This window comes from Colletotrichum truncatum (genome assembly GCF_014235925.2).
Source record: "Colletotrichum truncatum strain CMES1059 chromosome Unknown Contig_0008, whole genome shotgun sequence".
NCBI classification, from domain to species: Eukaryota; Fungi; Ascomycota; class Sordariomycetes; order Glomerellales; family Glomerellaceae; genus Colletotrichum; species Colletotrichum truncatum.
The window spans coordinates 2306223-2323214 of record NW_027222405.1 but is presented as its reverse complement, the minus strand read 5'-3'; the positions used below and the strand labels follow the sequence as shown (position 1 = coordinate 2323214).

Genomic DNA, 16992 nt, shown 5'->3' with positions numbered 1-16992 from the left:
TTGGCGACATCGCAAAGAGTCGAAATCGAGAGGCATTTAGCTGTATACAATGCCAGGACTGGCAAACTCGACGAGGCGCGAATTTGCCCACAGAGACTGGTGGAAGATATCCAAAGTTTGAGCGCGATCTTGATCAGCCTACAAGCAAGCTGGAACCCGGAGAACTTCAGTAGTATGAGCAGCATGCTAGCACAACACCTGTTGCTCGTGAAGACGCAGCTTTCAGAGTTTGAGCAAGATTCCCCACGGCTGTTCAAGGCGGCCCCAACACCTCCATCTGGTGGGCCATCTTCCGCCACAGGCCCCGCGAGCGAGTCTCTATTCCTTCCTGTAGTTGAAAGCCGAGAGTCCCCCTTTCTGACTGCGAAGTTGACACAAGAGCCACCATTTTCTTCTTTGCCCTCTCCTGATGACACCAGCGATAAATCACAGCAATCTCCCAGGGCGAGGTCTCAATTCCTTCCACTCGACACCAAGCCGTGGTCGACCACCGATCCCAGCTTCGTACGGACTGGGCTACAGCCGATGTTGTTGAACGAGGTTACAAGGGCTCGTCAGACATCTGATGATATTAGTGGTTGTTTACACACCAATTGGAGGTTAGATGGTCAGGATGACAGAGCGACACAGACAACGCAATGGCATATAGAGATGGATCTTGGTGCCGCACCCGACATACCTAAGAACTCTAGGAAACGACATGGCGAAGATCTCCTCCGTAGCTCAAGCAAGAGACGGCATATTGACAGGCAGCTTTCCGCACCCCTAAGTGGCCTCCGAGGCGGGCAAGTTAAAGATGAACCAAGAAATTGGGGCTTTCGAGGCACGTTTAGAGACCTTTTGGGCATCAGAAGTAGGCATAAGCGTATGTACTCCATCAGCAACGATCATATTAATCCCTCCACGACAAACAACATATGCTCTGACCAGAGTCTGCCGTTCGGAGGAAGCCTCATCAGCATTTCCGCTTTGCAAACCGTCTTCCAGCCCTCAGACCATCGGGAACAGGCGACCCGTAATGCCCTCAGGGGCCTCGTTAAGCTCTGCGAAACGACGCCTTCCCGCTTTTATCCCCCAACGCAGGATCACGTGCAAAATCAACAGCACCGGAAGCGTCTTCAGCAGGTTTTTGACGCTCTTGATAGTATCTCCATCGACAGCTTCGACGCCGCAGGTACACAGCTTACGCTGGAAGACCTTCGCGCTTTCATCAAGAAGACGTGCCGCCCCGCCACTAAGCACGCGGACAAAGAAGCAGAAAAGGAGATTGTGCTCGCCAACGCAGCGGCCACCGTGGCTGACTACCAGGACAAGCTGGATCGGCAGCGGGAATTCGCAGCTAAGGTGTTCGTGGACGGCGAACAGACGGCGGGCGTATTTGCCGAATGGATTAGAACATCTCGGGAGCGCTTTGGGGAGGAACTCGAGTTTGGAGAAAGGGCTCGCCAGAAGCCGAGGCCGGTGATGCAGAGTAGCGGATTCGGTAACACATGTGTAGTTTATGTTGTATGAACAAGGTGATGTCGGGATTAGGAAGGTTTCATTATGGCCGGCTCTCAAGAGAGGCATGTAGGGGCGCTCGTAGATCATGAGAATTATTCTGTTCATGCGAAGTCCTCAAACTCCGTTGCTTATCCTGCAAGTTGCATACACATACATTGAATAAAAGGAAAAGAAAGAAAAAGGAACACATACGCCCGAGTACCGTTCACCATCTCATTGGCTTGTCGCTAAGGTATTCTCATTTTGTTTTTCTCACTTTCGGTTCTTTCGCCAAGAGTCCTGTTATCAGCCGAAAACCGCGGCCTACAACTACAAGAAGTAGTCTGCCACCGGTTTCTTTGCCGGCATTCCCCTTGAATCCTGCGGCGCTGCCTGGAACACGCGATACCTCCTTGCTGGCCCGGGCAGAAGCACGTAATCATCGGTTCCTTTAATTCCGCCGTCACTGCGGCCCACATCACCATTGCTGCGCGCAAAGACACCTGTACCTGAATCATCCTCCGCCAGCTCGAGAATGGCCGCCACATTGCCACACCGATAGCAGTAGTTCGGCGCCGACCACACAGTGACGATACTGGCGTCAAACATTTCCTTAAATCCCTCCATGACGAGCTGATGGGCACGAGCGATGAGCGATAGATCATTTTTATGGTTGAAGTCTCGCACAATATCCGCGCCAAACAGAAATCCGGCACCACGAGGCGAAAGACCCCAGCCATCAATGTCGTCTGGGTCGGACCAGAGAAGATCGCACATCGCTCCTTCATGAGGCACTTCTTGTTTCCTGTCAAGGAGCCTGATCTTATCGACGCTGTCTATCAACGGTGAGAGGCCTCCGTGAACGCAGAGGATGGCTCCTGCGGGGTTGCCGTGTGAGCCTGATGAGCTTCCTGACGCGCCGCTACCAGGAGGGCCGGTCTTGTCTCCAGATGAAGAAGGGGCGCCGTTGGGGCTGTTGGGGGTCGGCTGTCTCTGGGGCCGTCTCTGACGGGGAAAGCGACTCATAGTTGAGCCACTCTGGTCGCAGACCTCAATTTCGACATCATCATCGATCGGCTCTTGGCCAGGGCTGGAATTGAAGGTGTGCGATGCCCCGAGAACGATAGCACCTAGCGCAAGATAGTCGAAAACGTCACAGCAGTATCGCCAAACATTAGCTGATCCATATTTGCGCAAGCACTCGTCGTAAAAACCATATACAGTGGTGATCTGGCGGGACTCGTGATTACCTCGGATGAGGGTCATGCGGTCGGGGTAGCGGACTTTGAGGCATAGTAGAAGGAGGAAAGATTCGAGAGAGTAGAAGCCACGGTCGACGAAGTCGCCTAAATCCGAGGGGGGTGGTCAGCATATATTGTACGAGAGCTGGAACCTGGCAGTGGCAATACCCATAAAGAGATAGTTAGTGTCAGGGACATCGCCGCCAACTCGGAAGAGTTCCATCAAGTCATGGAACTGGCCGTGAATATCGCCGCATATCTAAAGACTGAATTAGCATCCATCCGATCCTGGCATTCGTGCGACCGAGCCATACCGTTACGGGAGCCGTGACTGTGACGACATTGCCTTCCTCTATGAGCAACTCGCGTGCTTTATGGCAAAGCTCTCGAACCTGCGCTTCAGGAATCGGACGGCAAGCGCGCAATTGCGCGATAGCTCTGCGATCTGTGTCAATATAGGTTACCCTTTTTGCCAATCCAATTTATAGGGAAGCTCACTTGTCGAGGTCGCTCATGGCGATGATCGGGGAGGGGCTCCCTGGTCTGTGTCGAGGCAACCGAGGCTGACGAGTTGCGGCAGTCGGTCAGAGAGAATAAAAGTATCAGCGCTTCATAACATATCGCACAATAAATTGAAGTTAGTATCGACGCGAACCGAGCGCGTCACTTTCGTCTCGTCGGTGTTGAAGAGTATCGGTGTCGCGATCAAGGCAAATTTAGCATGGCGTCAATGGTGGCAGACGTGCATAGTGCCTTACTGTTGGCGTTAGCAGGTGCGCTGAACCCCAACCGCGCTAAATCTTATCAATTATCAGCGAAGCGCACCTGGGTATGGATCTGCGAAGATGTGGGTCTAAGTATGAGTGCACTGTATCCCTGTCAGCTCCCACCTGCAGTCAGAAGACATCGGAGGTTTACCTCGGGATATTGGTTTTGCCATCACCGAAGCCAAGATCCTCAGGCACCGTCGTGGCTCATCATGTCACTTTTACGGACCCACTCCGGTCCGCCGGAATCCAATCAGGTGGCCTGCATAGCAATACGACCATCAAGCTTCACTCCTGGGTTGCGAGAAAATCGTCTGTTGGCACTCATCGACGCTCACTTCAGCCTTTATCGGGGGATTCAATTCGAACTCTCTGCCACCTCGCGCGAGCATGTCACGGTTATAGGTGGGCACAATCATTCAATTGGTTCGACTGGCAAGCTTTCGGCCTCACTGACACTCAATTGCATCCAGACGAAGCCCTTGGCCTCCTTTCTAAACACAAAAAAGACGCGATCATGCCACCCCATCCCCTCCACCCGCGGTCGCGTATGACCTCATCTCTCTTCGCAACCACAGTTGTCGCCAGTTTTTTTGTCGTTGGTCTACCGCATCTGTTGCCCTGCCCGGCACCAAGGGTCACTTACGCCGATGGAGATATTGTTGTAGGAGAGGATGGTCGACGAAGGAGAAGGAAGCGCCGCGAAAACCCTGAAATCAAGGACGGCATTGTTAATTTCGATCAAGTTGGCGACGAGGAAACTCTGCAAGCAAGGGAGGAGCGGTTGAGGAGGGAGTGTCCAGTACCGAAGCCGGGTGGCATACTAGGAGAGTGGTTGGGATTCCACGGACCGAGCAAAGAAGCACAAGCGGCACCGAGAGTCGTAAGGTGACGACACCTATGATAATTGTACAATCTAAGATACCTTTTCCGTTCAGCGATCCGATGCGATAGAGCGATTTCAACCCCGTGATAACATGGACATTTGCGATGAAGGAGAATAGTCGCCACTGTTCGTCGCCAAATACTAGTATGACTTGGTGGGGCAGATTATGACAAGTATTATGAGCAACAGTGACTGGCGTTATAGGGTGGTTTGAGTGCTGGAAATGAGATGCATATTTTCGCAAATGTCTTGACGGAGGTCTTGAGTGAGGCAGAGCGCCGGCTTTGGTTCAACGAGGTTGATCAATCCCTCGTATCCTGGTCCGGCTTATCCAATGGCCAAGTGGCGCAATACCAATGTCCACATCTCCGCGTAAGCTAGCTTCACTCCAAAGAGGCTATTGACGATCATCCCATGCGTCTCATTATTTTATCTTCGAACATATTCAATGCCTATGATGTAGAACGAGTCTTGATATTCCCTCTGCGCAAGAGCACAGTTGGGTGAAACCGAGCCCTACGATACATCAATTGCAAAATTACGAAATCCTTCACTTTTCGAATTACTCTTGTGATATTTTGTTGAAAACCAGACAAAGCTCAAAAATCCCCTTTCCTTCCCCTCTCCACGTGTATTTTTCTCCGTTTATATGATGCTAGGACTTTGGCAGACGCAAATTTCTGCGCCAGCCATCTGTTCTCGTTTACGACGTCTCATTGGAAAATGCCCCGAAAATGTTCCATTTCAAAGCACCTGCGAAACTAAGTCGTGCACTCAATGATTGAGCTATCAGCCGCACCCGGGAGCTGTTGGTCGAAGCTTGCCAGGTTTAAATAAGCACTCGTCCTTAAAATCAAGGTTATTTCGAGTAAGTGTTCTGAAACATAGGTGCTGTTTGCCCTTGCAGCAGGGTCACATCAGTAGAACCCTTGCGAAGCTGGGCACCGTGGTAACATGGGGTCGCCTGCCCAACAGCGTAAAAGACAAGATTTCAATTCTTGGTCATGGACTGGAAGATTGGAATTGTGTTCAATGTGATCTTCTTTTATTGCTTGGATGGTTCATGATATTCCATGATCGTTGCGTATTCCGCAAAATCACCCTTCAGCATACTTGTTTACGTTTCTCTGGTTACCATTCTCAATTGCCGTGAGCCAAAATGTTTGTAATAATTCTGAAAGCTCGAAGTATAAAAACAATGCTATAGAGATGTTACCAGGCTATAAAGCTCGTTTTGCAAAGGCCAAAGTATGTTCCGTCCACGTCCGGACGATCATAGATGATGAGACGTCGGAAGAGGTTCGGACGATGATCCTTATTGTTAAGGCGTGTCGCCATTCCCCACACTAGATACTAACTTCCGCTATCATTATCTGACACAGGGTGCCCCTGATGCACGCCTTGGCGTAGAAAAAGCCGGTAGTCATGACCAAGCTTTGGGTGAGGAGCAACCGTCAGGGTATTCAATAACAAAACAAGGGTTCCATTTCATTTATCGAACAAAGGACACCTGTGGTAAGGCAAGCGGTCTGATCTCCCAGTCGCCAAGGACGGCTCAGCTCAGTCGAAACAGCCGAGCACAAATCACGATGAACCATTGGAGTTGGGACGTGTACGGCTGCACTTGACAGTAGTATTGACGGCTGTCATCTGTTTCTTGATGGAGACATGTGAGACCGGGTCTACAAACCCATCTTCTGCCGGACTGCGTTGTGGATACAAATGACACTTCGACGGTGGGAAGGCAAACGCCACACATCATTGGCATGTCACGCAATGCTTGATCTCGAATGGCATCTGTCTCATGAACCTGTGATAGGTGCCATCTGAAGAGAAAAGACTGGTCTGTGGGCAGATGGGCAGGCCCGCATTAAGACTTATGCTTAATATGCTGTTCGGAACTTAAAAAGCTACCGTCTCCCATGATGATTCAATATCTTGCTTCTCATCCTCTTCTTCAAGGACGTGTCTTAACCTATCTTTCAATTCTCAATCTCCAGAGGTAATTTAGCCTTCTCTCCTTGGCAGTTAATGGTTACTAATATCAAGCAGCTGTGCTCTCTTTTCATTCATTCTACTCTTCCCGTCACTCCTTGATACCCACCGTAAGTTCGCCTAGCGACACCCCTATGACTCTAAATTAACAAACACCAAGTTCCCTTTCTTCAGCTCACGTACCTTTAACGTCTGTCATTTCAAAATGAGGTCTTCCATGGTTCTTCTTGTTGCCGCCGGCCTGGTGTCGGGTCTGAGCATCCCTAAGCAACTTGGTGCTCGCGAGGACATTGTTCTTCGTGAGGAGGCTGCCCCAGCTGCCCCCGCTGCCCCCGCTGCCCCAGCGGCGCCTGCGGTCCCGGTGGCTTCTGCTGCGCCCCCAGCAGCCGCCCCTCCTGCCGAGGCCGCCCCTCCTGCTGAAGCTGCGCCTCCTGTTGCGGAACCACCTGCGGCGGGTGGAGATGCTGCTGCTGAGGAGGAGAAGAAGAAGGCTGAGGAAGAGGCAGCTAAGAAGGCTGAGGAAGAGGCAGCTAAGAAGGCTGAGGAAGAGGCAGCTAAGAAGGCCGAGGAAGAGGCAGCTAAGAAGAAGGCCGAAGAAGAAGCCGCTAGGCAGCGTGAGGGACAGCAGGGCGAAGATGCCGCCCAAGAGGCTGAGAAAGCTCGTAAGGAGGCTGAAAAGGCTCGCCAGGAAGCTGCTAGGGAAGCGGCAAAGAAGGCCGAAGAATATCAACGGGAGCGCCAGCGTGAGCGCCAGCGCGAGGGTCAGAGGGGCGGCAACAACCGGGACGGCAACCGGGACGGCAACCGTAACAACGACAACGACAGGAACAACAAGAACAATGCCCAGCTCCTTCAAATTGTCCAGCTGCTATTGGCATCCATGGGTCTTAACAATGTCATCGATATCAACGCTCTCGCTAAGCTCCAGGCTCAACAGCAGCTTATCATGCTCGCCCAGCTCCAGCAACTTGCGCAACTCACTTCTGTCGGCCTGGTCAACCCCTTGCAGCTTGTTGGTCTCATGAAGCAGGGTATTGTTGTGAGCGGCATTCAGATTGGTAAGTTAAGGTTAATGTCATCCGATCTTGTTGGCTCTATGACTAACACAAATTTCTATTAGGCATGGGAAAGTTGTAAATGAACTCCGGCCCCCCTAATCGGAACATGTTGGATTCGATATATTGCCATTAGGATACCATGCATTGGCTTGAATCCATATCCTTTTAGTATCGCAAAGACTTGCGCTCAAGATTAAAAGAAAAAGAAAGAAAAAACACCAGCGTCATGTGACTTGTGGATACTGAGTCCCCAGAGGATCTTATACCATTGCTCCAGAGTGCGCCGCAGATGGCTTGGCCGGCGTGGAATCACAAAGAGTTTGTCATGTGTATGAATCTGGGCCACGGTGCATTACCCAAAGGTATCTTGTGAGGCAAGGGTTGAATATATTTAATGTGTTTTAAAATAAGCATCTGTCACAATATGATTTTGGCTTCTCATCCTACCCTGTTGTCTCGATTTTCAGATCCCTGAACGGTCCGTGGTTTCAGTCCGGGTATCCTGGTCTGAACTTCACACAATCGGTGTCAAACCACTTTAAGCTTATTGTACGCTACGTGTTATCACAAGAAAGTGCCAGATACACGTGCCTAAAAGATGAGCACTCTGTCAATATTCAGGGGCAAACTCGTCACTCATTCATTGTCAGGTGGTCTGCCAAATATCCTACGAAACTGCTTCATTGATACCCTAGCTTATACACCATCATGGTCAGCAGCTACAAGGTGGATAAGTTTAACACTGAGTGGGGTAATTGACTGCTTCTCTGGGTTGTCGTGATGAATTTGCGCAATTGACATGCTCCCTGTGTCTCTGCTTACAAACAAATTTGGTAGCGAGCTGTATCGGCTAAATGTTCATTTCACTTGATCTCCACGGAACTGCCAGCTATCCGATCAGCTCGTGCCGAATGAAGAGCAGAATGTGAGGGGCAACATCATCTAATCAGTCGCTCCATTGCCAATAGCCCAATGCCCTCAAGGTTTGATACCTCACCGACCGTCACATGTAACAGATTGATATGAAGATCGCACACGAACAGGGGGGTGGCATGACAGCGACTGACAGTTTCCGGTGACAGGACCGTTGCACCTAGCGCCCGGGCCGCTGGAGGAAAGACGGAATGCGGGAGTAGCAAAGCCAATAGCAAAGCATGGGTGATTGAGGCAGGGGTTCAATGGGGGGCCCAAAGACTGACAGAAGCCCCACTTGGTCAAGTCTAAAGAGCCCGCCACTAAACCTTAGTTGAGCCGCTCTGACGTCTCTCCCTTTTCTCTTGAATTGCCCAATTGTGTCTTACTGGCCAATCATGGCGTGAACTCCATATATCATTGCCGGATAATTGACAGGCCAGCGTATTGTCCCAACAGATGAATGTCCCGTCTGCGCCGATTTACCGACTGGGCAGTCTATTATGCCAACCTGAGACCTTCAGTCAATCATTAAGGAAACTTCATCCCATCTTTAGCTGGGAAGCGTTACATAGAGCCGTGGTCATATGCGTCATATGCCATCCAGCGTTTTTAGGCGCTCCCTACCCAGTCTTAGGATGGCAGACTGTCGCCTCATTATCATCCCAGCTTACTGCCGCTGGCCGGACTACCCTTCCTGACTGTTACGTCTACCTCTTTCTCGCTCCAGGGAAGCTGCTAAGCAAGTAGTAGTGCAATCTGCGCCACCCATTTTTTCGAAAGAGGAGGGGGCGGGTGATTTAAACCGCGGCGAACAATATGTTGTCGTCGCATGGTTTTCATGTATTACTTTTGATCGATGAATTTCTAGCTTGAGATCGTTGTGCATATGGACGCTCGAGCAAACTAACCGGAAGGCAGCTAGTTTCTACGATTTCAGTTGGATCGAGATGATCCGAAGTCACTGCCGTTTGGTTCTATATGGCCATATTCAACTACCATACAAATGCAACGTCACAACCCCAAAGCGACACAAATTGTGTCGGCTCTGAGCGGCAAAACTGACAAGATCGCTCGAAACGCCAGGTGTTCGGACTTATGAGCAACGAGTTTTATCCGAAATCCCACCCTCCAACTTTTACTTTCTGGTACTATCTCGTCTTTACATTGAAATCTCTGATAAGCCCTTGGAAACAGACATGGCTCGACATCCTGTCGCAGATCTTAATTTTGTCTCATCCTCTTTCCTCTTGCTGCAGAGAAAGAAATGGAAGACGCATCTGCCGAGTAAGCATACCTGAAAACTCGTCATCATCCGGGATGACTCTTAGCCCAAGCACATGGTCATATTTGATCAAACCTATCAGCCAAGTCACCGTAAGCCCCATCAAGTAAGGTTGTTTGACCTCCGTAGTCCACTTGATTAGGCCCATGCGCAGGTCAGGGTTGCTTCCTTATCCTTGGCTGCTTCACCCATTGCAAATTCTTTGGTTCGGACGCACATGAAGCCGAGCATGGACTACAACTGTCGACTCATCGCCCCTAGATCTATAACCGACAATCTACAGCATCATTCTCTCCTCAAACCTTAATGGTGACTACTTTCTTTCGGGATCATCCGAACAAACTTCGTACCTGCCAATGAACTAATGTCCTAGATCCCGGGCTTCATAACCCCCCTGGGAACTTGTTTGATCGAACGCTCTTCCGTCCCAGCGAAACAGACCTTATGATACGCACCGGATGGTATTTCCTTGACCCTTCCGTCCGAAAACGTCGCACTCGTCACTCTTGGCAATGGTTTAACCTTCTTTGCCTCTCGGCGAATTATCCTACCGCTATGTGCTTGGCATCGCCGCCATCACATCGTTGTTAATATAAAATGTCGCTCTGCTTCGACCATCTGGTATTTTCAATTCCCTCCAGTACACATAAACTAACAAGCCAATCTCCCGCTCGTCTTTATTTTTCCCCTTCCATTCTTTTCTTCAGAGGTAAGCCAACCTCATATCCGCAGCTTATTTACATCACCGATATTAACCTCAACCCACAGCTGTGCTCGTTGTTCGCTTCATTCCTTTAAGCCCGTCCAAGCCAAAATAAACCGCTCTTTAAAGAAACATCAGAGCTGTGCTCGTTTTCTACCGATAACTTTTAATCAGAATAACAAAGCAGCGCTTACACACCCCGCAAAACCCCTCCCATCAAAATGCGGTTCTCCACCATTCTTGTCTCGGCCTTCGCCGTATTCGCCGGCGCCGCCCCGACTACCAACGAGCCCCGAGCCAACGTTGACCTTGGACGCTTGAACAATCTCCAAGGTTTCAAGAACCTCGACCTCAACTACCTCCTTGCCCTCAATGGGCTCAACCTTCAAGGACTTGGCCAGCTGGGTCAGCTCAACAACCTCAACGTTCTCACGTTTCAGAACCTCTTCGCCGCCCAGAACTTTGACCTCAACTCCCTGCTTCAATTGCAGCAGCTGTCGACGCTGCTCGCAATTCAGCAGCAGGGTGTCTTCAACAACGTTAACCTGGGCAACCTCAACCTGGGAGGTCTCAACCTAGGGCTCATCCAGGGGGTTGGCCAAGTGAACCTCGGCCAGTTCATCGACCAAGCTCTGCTTCCGCAGATCACCCAAATCGTCGAGAAGTCTTCTGGTACGTAGCGAATCCTGCAGAAGCTCAATTGGACGGGACATACTAACTCTCTATCGCAAGTCACCATCGTTGCCAAGGAGTAGGCCTGCTGCCTCTTGACGCTGCATACCAAGTGATGCCGTGGTCCGTTTTGACGGGTTCAGTTGCTGAGTATTTTTGGGCTGTTTCTGAGACTAAGCATGCTGGTGTTGTTCTTTTCTCTATTGTCTTTTCATTGCGGTGACTTTAGCGTTATCACCGGAGACCAGGCGCAGGTTATACTAGAACGATGTGGAAAGCAGATCAATTACTTAGGAAATGATATTGATGAGCATGATCAACTACAAACTCTGAACATGGAGCGCTTCTTGCAACTCGATTTCGTGGGGTAGTTCATTCTCCGAACAAGCATCCCACGGTGAAAGGAACAGCATGAAACTGGGCAGCTCATGACCGACTTTGCTACGCTCAAAATGTTATCACTGTTCTTTTTCGAGCCCGCACCTAACAACTTCTCACTTTGTCAGAGTTTACAGTGAATCTCATAAAAAAAGCCCCAGGAAACCTGGGCCAAACCACACAATCAACAAGAGCAAAGACACATCTGTCTGCTGGTCAACGAGTCGAGTGACTTTCAGCGGACTACATCGCATGGCTTCCATCAGCCGGCAGCACATCAGACACAGCCGAACCACCCAATTCTACCCAGCCGTGTGGGCCAGTTCTCAACCCAACCTCCCAGTTCGCATCAAGCACACATCTACACCAGAGCGTAGAGATGATCAAAGTTTCCTACACAGAAAAGAAACTCAGCAGAGTGACGTGGCTGTCCAGAACACAGATCACGCCTTCTGCCTCGACTTACGCCTTTCGCGCGATAGATGCATCAGAAAAGTTTCCATGTCATCTTTTCCCGCAGTAAGTGAGCAGACGTGGCTCGGTGGTTGAAACTAGGCTTGCTTCGAAGGGAATCACCGTGGGCTCTAGTCTTCGCAGCAAGTCGAACCCGACCCCCCTCCCCCTTCTCCAACCTGCTCACATTGTCGTAAGCATGCATCAATACCATCATGCTGCGGAATTGCAATCAATGTCACGCTATACAAGGTTGCGTCTTACATAAGGAACACATCAATACATGCAAGGCTTCACCTTTAGGCCATCGATGAGGCACAATGCAAGGAGAACTTGTCGCATACATAGCCAGTCTCAGTATTCCCAGCCCCCCTTTCCCCCTGAGATGCTGCACCTAAATCGACGAGAATGGGCTGCGGGTGATTTGGCTATGCACTTATTTCGAACCATCACGTAGGCTGCAGCAGAAAGCGTAGCTGAGATACCCGCAAAAGGTTCATCCCATCAAAGCCAGGGCTCCCCAGCCATTCGAAGGATTTCCATCTGACCTAATACGTCGCACAGGCTCGGACTGAAAATACATGCAGTATAGAAAGTAAGACGAGCACCCTCCCCTACCCCACCAACCGCAGCGCGCCCATCTTACCTAAACAGACATTTGCTTGCTGTCGCCGCCGCAGGGGGTTAGACCAGACTTGACCGACTTGCACGCGGAGGAGGCAGACAGACGTCCCCATAGAGAGAAATCGATTCTTTTGGGAAAAAAGAAAAACAAAAAAAAACAAGAAAAAACCAAAAAAAAAAAAAAAAAAAAAACACGGTGGTTTAGTACCCCTACAGCTGTTTGATCTTAGGTAACTTTGTAGAATTACATGAACAACAGATGAATAATTTGGACGCGGCTTTGTTAGTACATGTCGCTAAAAAAATTCACTACTAGAACTTGGGATTTTTGTGAGACAAGAGGGAATTTCCAGGCGGGCTTGGTTCGGCTACCTCTTCCTGAATACGATGCATTGGCGGCCTTGGCAACACTCGGGAATAGGCAACGACAGGAAATAGCACCCGTAATAAGAAACGAAACGTTCTAAGCTGCACGGGAAAGAATTAATCTATTGAGGCTCTGGCACCCTTCCGAAAATACCGGGAATTAAACCCCATTCCCTCGGACAACGGGGAGACGCCACGGCTGACAGCTCGGACGACGGCCGCACAACGAAACAAATTGTGAATGGCGCAGCCTCCAGGGCTGAATGAGAAGGTCCTGGATGGGATGTAAGATTGCGATCGAGCGTCAGCTGGCCGCAGCTAAACATGCACACCTCGGCAAAGTCACCAATGGTTGAGCTTGTATTTGCATGCCAGCGCATAACTTTTCATTTTTCCCTGTTTTCTTCCTTTTTGGTCAAGTAGCTTGAGAAGCCTGTAGTGCCTCGATTCAACCTCACCTGAAGACTGGTCACAGCTCGGGGCGTCACACAGTGACGTGACTCGGCACCGGACCGGGAGCCCAGCTTATGAGCTCCGGTCAAGAGTGGACTTTGACGGACTTAATTGGACGGTCCGCTCCCGGCACGCACGCATTAGATCTGCAGAATAGAGAAGGCGGGGGTTATAAATGTTTTTAACTTTCTGGGAGAAGCATGCATCGCGTGGGGCTGGGGTGGAAGGATAGCTTGCAGGTGATTTTCATGTGTCGCGTGCATGGCAACTCTAAAACACGCGCAGATCGCCAAAGAGGGTCAACCAATATAGGTTGCGATGATATCGTGGGGAGGAGATCCGCTGCAGCAAGCAAGACACATTTTGTGCGCGTACGAGAGAGGAACAGGACGATCGGCTCCCGCGGGAATGACTGGGTAGTATCTTTCATTCCAACATGTGTGACAATGGAGGAGATGAAGGAAGGCCTTGGGAATCTCATTCAGGCATGGCTGAGCGCTCGGACAGCCCTCATGGGATCCCGCCTGGCATGACATTTGGCATTGCCCAACAGTGTCCGGTAGACGCTCTGATAGGAGTGACCACACCTAATATCCCGCTAACAACTTCCTCGTGGTGTGTGTCGTTGCCGCAAGCGGCAGTACAAGGTTCTGCCGGGCGTCTGTTGACCGAAGCCATCAAGCCTGTTCAGCCACTGGCTCAGGTCAGAGTATTGCGAGTGAGATTGCTGAAGGTCAGATGTCGCGTGCCAAGCATCTATCAAGGGCCAGATTCAACGGGAAAGAACGAGTTCGTCGAAGCTTGTTAGTCTACCTCAATTTGAACACTCTGCGACATGAAGTGGCATCAGAAGGAGATTTACCAAGTGGAATGAGTACCCTTAGGCTCCGCTGGGTTGGAGGCAGACGCCGGCAAAATTAGGATCGACCCGGAGTTGTGGGAACCGAGCCGGCGTCGCCATTTTCTTTCCTCTTCATTTCTGATCCTGACCCTTGGGAATTCTGGACCCCTAGGCCAAGAGGGACCCTTTCTAAGTGCAGAAGGGCAGTTTGGAAAGAGTCAAGGCTGTGGCTTCATGGGGGCGTTCGTGACCGACAACGGCGAATGGCGCCAAGTCTGGACCACGAGTTGCTTTATCGCTTTATCGCTCTGTCACGACGTGGTGGTATCGTGACCGCCGCTTCCGGAAGGGTGCAACTGCTTCGGTGAGGTCTTCTCAAGTTCGTTTTACAAGTTATTGCAAGGTATCGGACTCTCCAACTGGGTAAGTCCTGCCGTAAGCGACAGATGCATAGGAAGATCGCATTGGAGCCAAAGACCCTGAGCGACGGGTGACGTGGTGACAGGGGGGCCCAGGGATGTGGTTCAGAGGAGCACGAGAGGCACAAGAGCTCTGGGGGGATGAACAACATGCTCCTCTAAGTTGCAACAACCCAGGGTCGTCCGCAACGAAGGGGCACGGCCACAACGGCGTGGCCGCACTGACAATCGGGATTCCTTCCTTCGCTGCAAAGTAGTAAGGCAGCAAAATTGTTCGGTGGGCTGGTGCTGGATAGTGCATTCGTAGTTCACCCGCCCGTCCAGCGATGAGGTGTTGGGACGAACAAAACAGGGGGAGATCTGACGTTCAGGTTGTTGCTGTACACTACGACAACGACGGCGACGGCGACAAGCGTAAGGGGGAGCCGCCTATGCAACGACGTGGAGCTTGTTATGCAAATGGCGGTAGGCTTTAACGCTAGCAGAGAACGCCAAATCGGGGCACAAACGGTTTGGGTCGGATACGCTGTATTTTTCAGCGGCTCTCCGACATCTGTTACCGCTTCCGCTGCCAATGCTACTACTGGTGATGCATTAGTAACTGTCCATGGTGCAGTTATGGGCATCAGATGGGACGGTTGGGGTGCCTCGGATTCTGCATGTCGTGGATTGTTATGACGCTGGTTGCGGCCAAGTCAGGTATGAATACATGCATGGGCGGCGGCAGCATGAGGTTGGTTGGGATCGAGATAAACCATAGTACGAGAGGCCAAGTACTGAGATGCAGAGCTGCGGAGTCAGGTCACGCACATCATGCGTTGATCAAGGCTTCATAATTCGCCAGTTGAAAAGAGTTCAGCGGTGGGGGCCGGCTCAGGGCGAGGCTCGGACCCTCAATGTTCGACTCTGACGGTTGTGGTTGTACTTTGACAAAGTCAGAGGTCTCGACTCATCGTCACTGACGAAAATCATATCAGACAAAACAAAGAAAAGGGCAAATTAAGCCCCGGTGACAGGAACCAAGATCGAAACAGGAACAGGTATGGCAAATACAGACGAGGACAATGGAAGATCATCGGAAATCGATTGGCAGCAGCGGCTTCCTCCTTCCTTATCCCCACTGGCCTTCTTTCTTGCCGGGACTCTGGGGTAGGAACAAAGGGACTGGCGGGTGAGGCAAGGTAAGTACCATGGACACCTCCCTATGGGCTCCTCAAGGTGCTGAGTGAGGTAAGGGTACTACGAAGCAGGCAGGACATTGGGAAGGTGAAGGGCATCGAAGACTTTCCCGAGGAGGGGAAAAAATCTGCCATTTGGCGTGGCTGTGGCTGGGTTAGCACGTCACTGGGCGCCGGGAGACGCTAAGGACGCTAGGCACACTAGGGGTCTCAGCGTAGCAGGATGCCGCAAGTCCAAAATTCACAGGGGAACATGGCTCTAATGCAAATTGACGACTGGATGATAGATGTTCTGTCGTAGATCGGCCGGCCGGGCGGGTGTGCTTTGCTGGTTCTATCCTTGTATGGCTGGGACGGATTCATCTTGAATCAGGGCATCTGATGCTTGGCGTCACGGCCGACAGAGAGGTGCCAATAAACAGATTGACGGAATTTGCTAGGTGAGAGGAAGGTAACGAGGAAACGAATGGATTTCTGAAAGCTGGTCTCTGTTGCCGCTGCCCTGCTGTGAAGAATTGCCGCCCTTGCCAGACCCTTGTCTTGTCCTGTCAGATCAGATGTTGTTGTTGGAGAATCTAGGGAAGACAGCTCCATTTAGGAGCTTTCGAAATGGGATGAGAAAACCATTGGAGCCTGATAGCTTGTGAGTTCCCACCGCCTCCTTCCCCTCCCTCTCTCTTTCTTTTACTCCGTAATGAAAGAGTGGTCCACTGCCCTTGGGAGCCTGAAGCGGCCGTCAAAATGTCAGTCAGTTCAAACAATGGCAAAGTGGACGGCCGTGGTTGCGCATTAACACATCATGCCTGTCCCACAGTCCCCACCAGACGAACACCCATTGACACCCAATTTAGTACCTGTCGTCACGGTGAGTGGCCGTCGAGCCGGGTTGCCCCTGGCTGTGTCCAGGGACAATAATACGACTTCGAGAGGCAACTTGCGGGAGTCCCCCCTCCCCCCTGTACCGAATGTTCCTGGCAAAGTTATTGTGCGAGCGAGAGATTCCCCTCAGCTCTCCCACCCTCCATCAAGCCTCCAAGTTCCGTATTTTCTGCCAGTGTGTGTGATGAAGCAGAAGCAACCCCCCGTACCATTGTGGAAACACCACCACTAAGCATGCAATGGTCACAATGGCACCATCTGATCGACCATCTGGGTGACGACGTGACCGTTCCTGGACATGCCGGATAAAACACACATACATCACCCATACATGAGATGCTGGGCGCTCGATTTTCTCCGATTTGATCTTACCTCGGATAGGCAATCAGGCACGGGGAAA

General features: G+C 51.0%; 5 protein-coding genes across 5 annotated transcripts; 4 read left to right on the top strand and 1 right to left on the bottom strand.

Moving 5' to 3' along the window:
• Positions 1-867: 867 nt before the first annotated feature.
• On the top strand, positions 868-1512 carry CTRU02_212105 (uncharacterized protein; the record flags this gene model as incomplete). The annotated part of the gene is made up of 1 exon (XM_070205777.1): positions 868-1512. The coding sequence occupies one exon, from the start codon at positions 868-870 to the stop codon at positions 1510-1512; it is 645 nt and encodes a 214-aa protein (XP_070060590.1).
• Positions 1513-1812: 300 nt separating this feature from the next.
• Positions 1813-3238, bottom strand: CTRU02_212104 (serine threonine protein; the record flags this gene model as incomplete). Its single annotated transcript, XM_036725066.1, has 4 exons — positions 1813-2828; positions 2892-2982; positions 3038-3161; positions 3222-3238. The coding sequence occupies 4 exons, from the start codon at positions 3236-3238 to the stop codon at positions 1813-1815; spliced, it is 1248 nt and encodes a 415-aa protein (XP_036583232.1).
• Positions 3239-3702: 464 nt separating this feature from the next.
• On the top strand, positions 3703-4382 carry CTRU02_212103 (uncharacterized protein; the record flags this gene model as incomplete). Its single annotated transcript, XM_036725068.1, has 2 exons — positions 3703-3895; positions 3964-4382. The coding sequence occupies 2 exons, from the start codon at positions 3703-3705 to the stop codon at positions 4380-4382; spliced, it is 612 nt and encodes a 203-aa protein (XP_036583233.1).
• A 2194-nt stretch (positions 4383-6576) lies between these two features.
• Positions 6577-7508, top strand: CTRU02_212102 (uncharacterized protein; the record flags this gene model as incomplete). The annotated part of the gene is made up of 2 exons (XM_036725069.1): positions 6577-7429; positions 7492-7508. The coding sequence occupies 2 exons, from the start codon at positions 6577-6579 to the stop codon at positions 7506-7508; spliced, it is 870 nt and encodes a 289-aa protein (XP_036583234.1).
• A 3042-nt stretch (positions 7509-10550) lies between these two features.
• On the top strand, positions 10551-11009 carry CTRU02_212101 (uncharacterized protein; the record flags this gene model as incomplete). The annotated part of the gene is made up of 1 exon (XM_036725070.2): positions 10551-11009. One exon carries the CDS (start codon positions 10551-10553, stop codon positions 11007-11009), a length of 459 nt encoding a protein of 152 aa, XP_036583235.2.
• Between the last annotated feature and the right edge of the window lie 5983 nt (positions 11010-16992).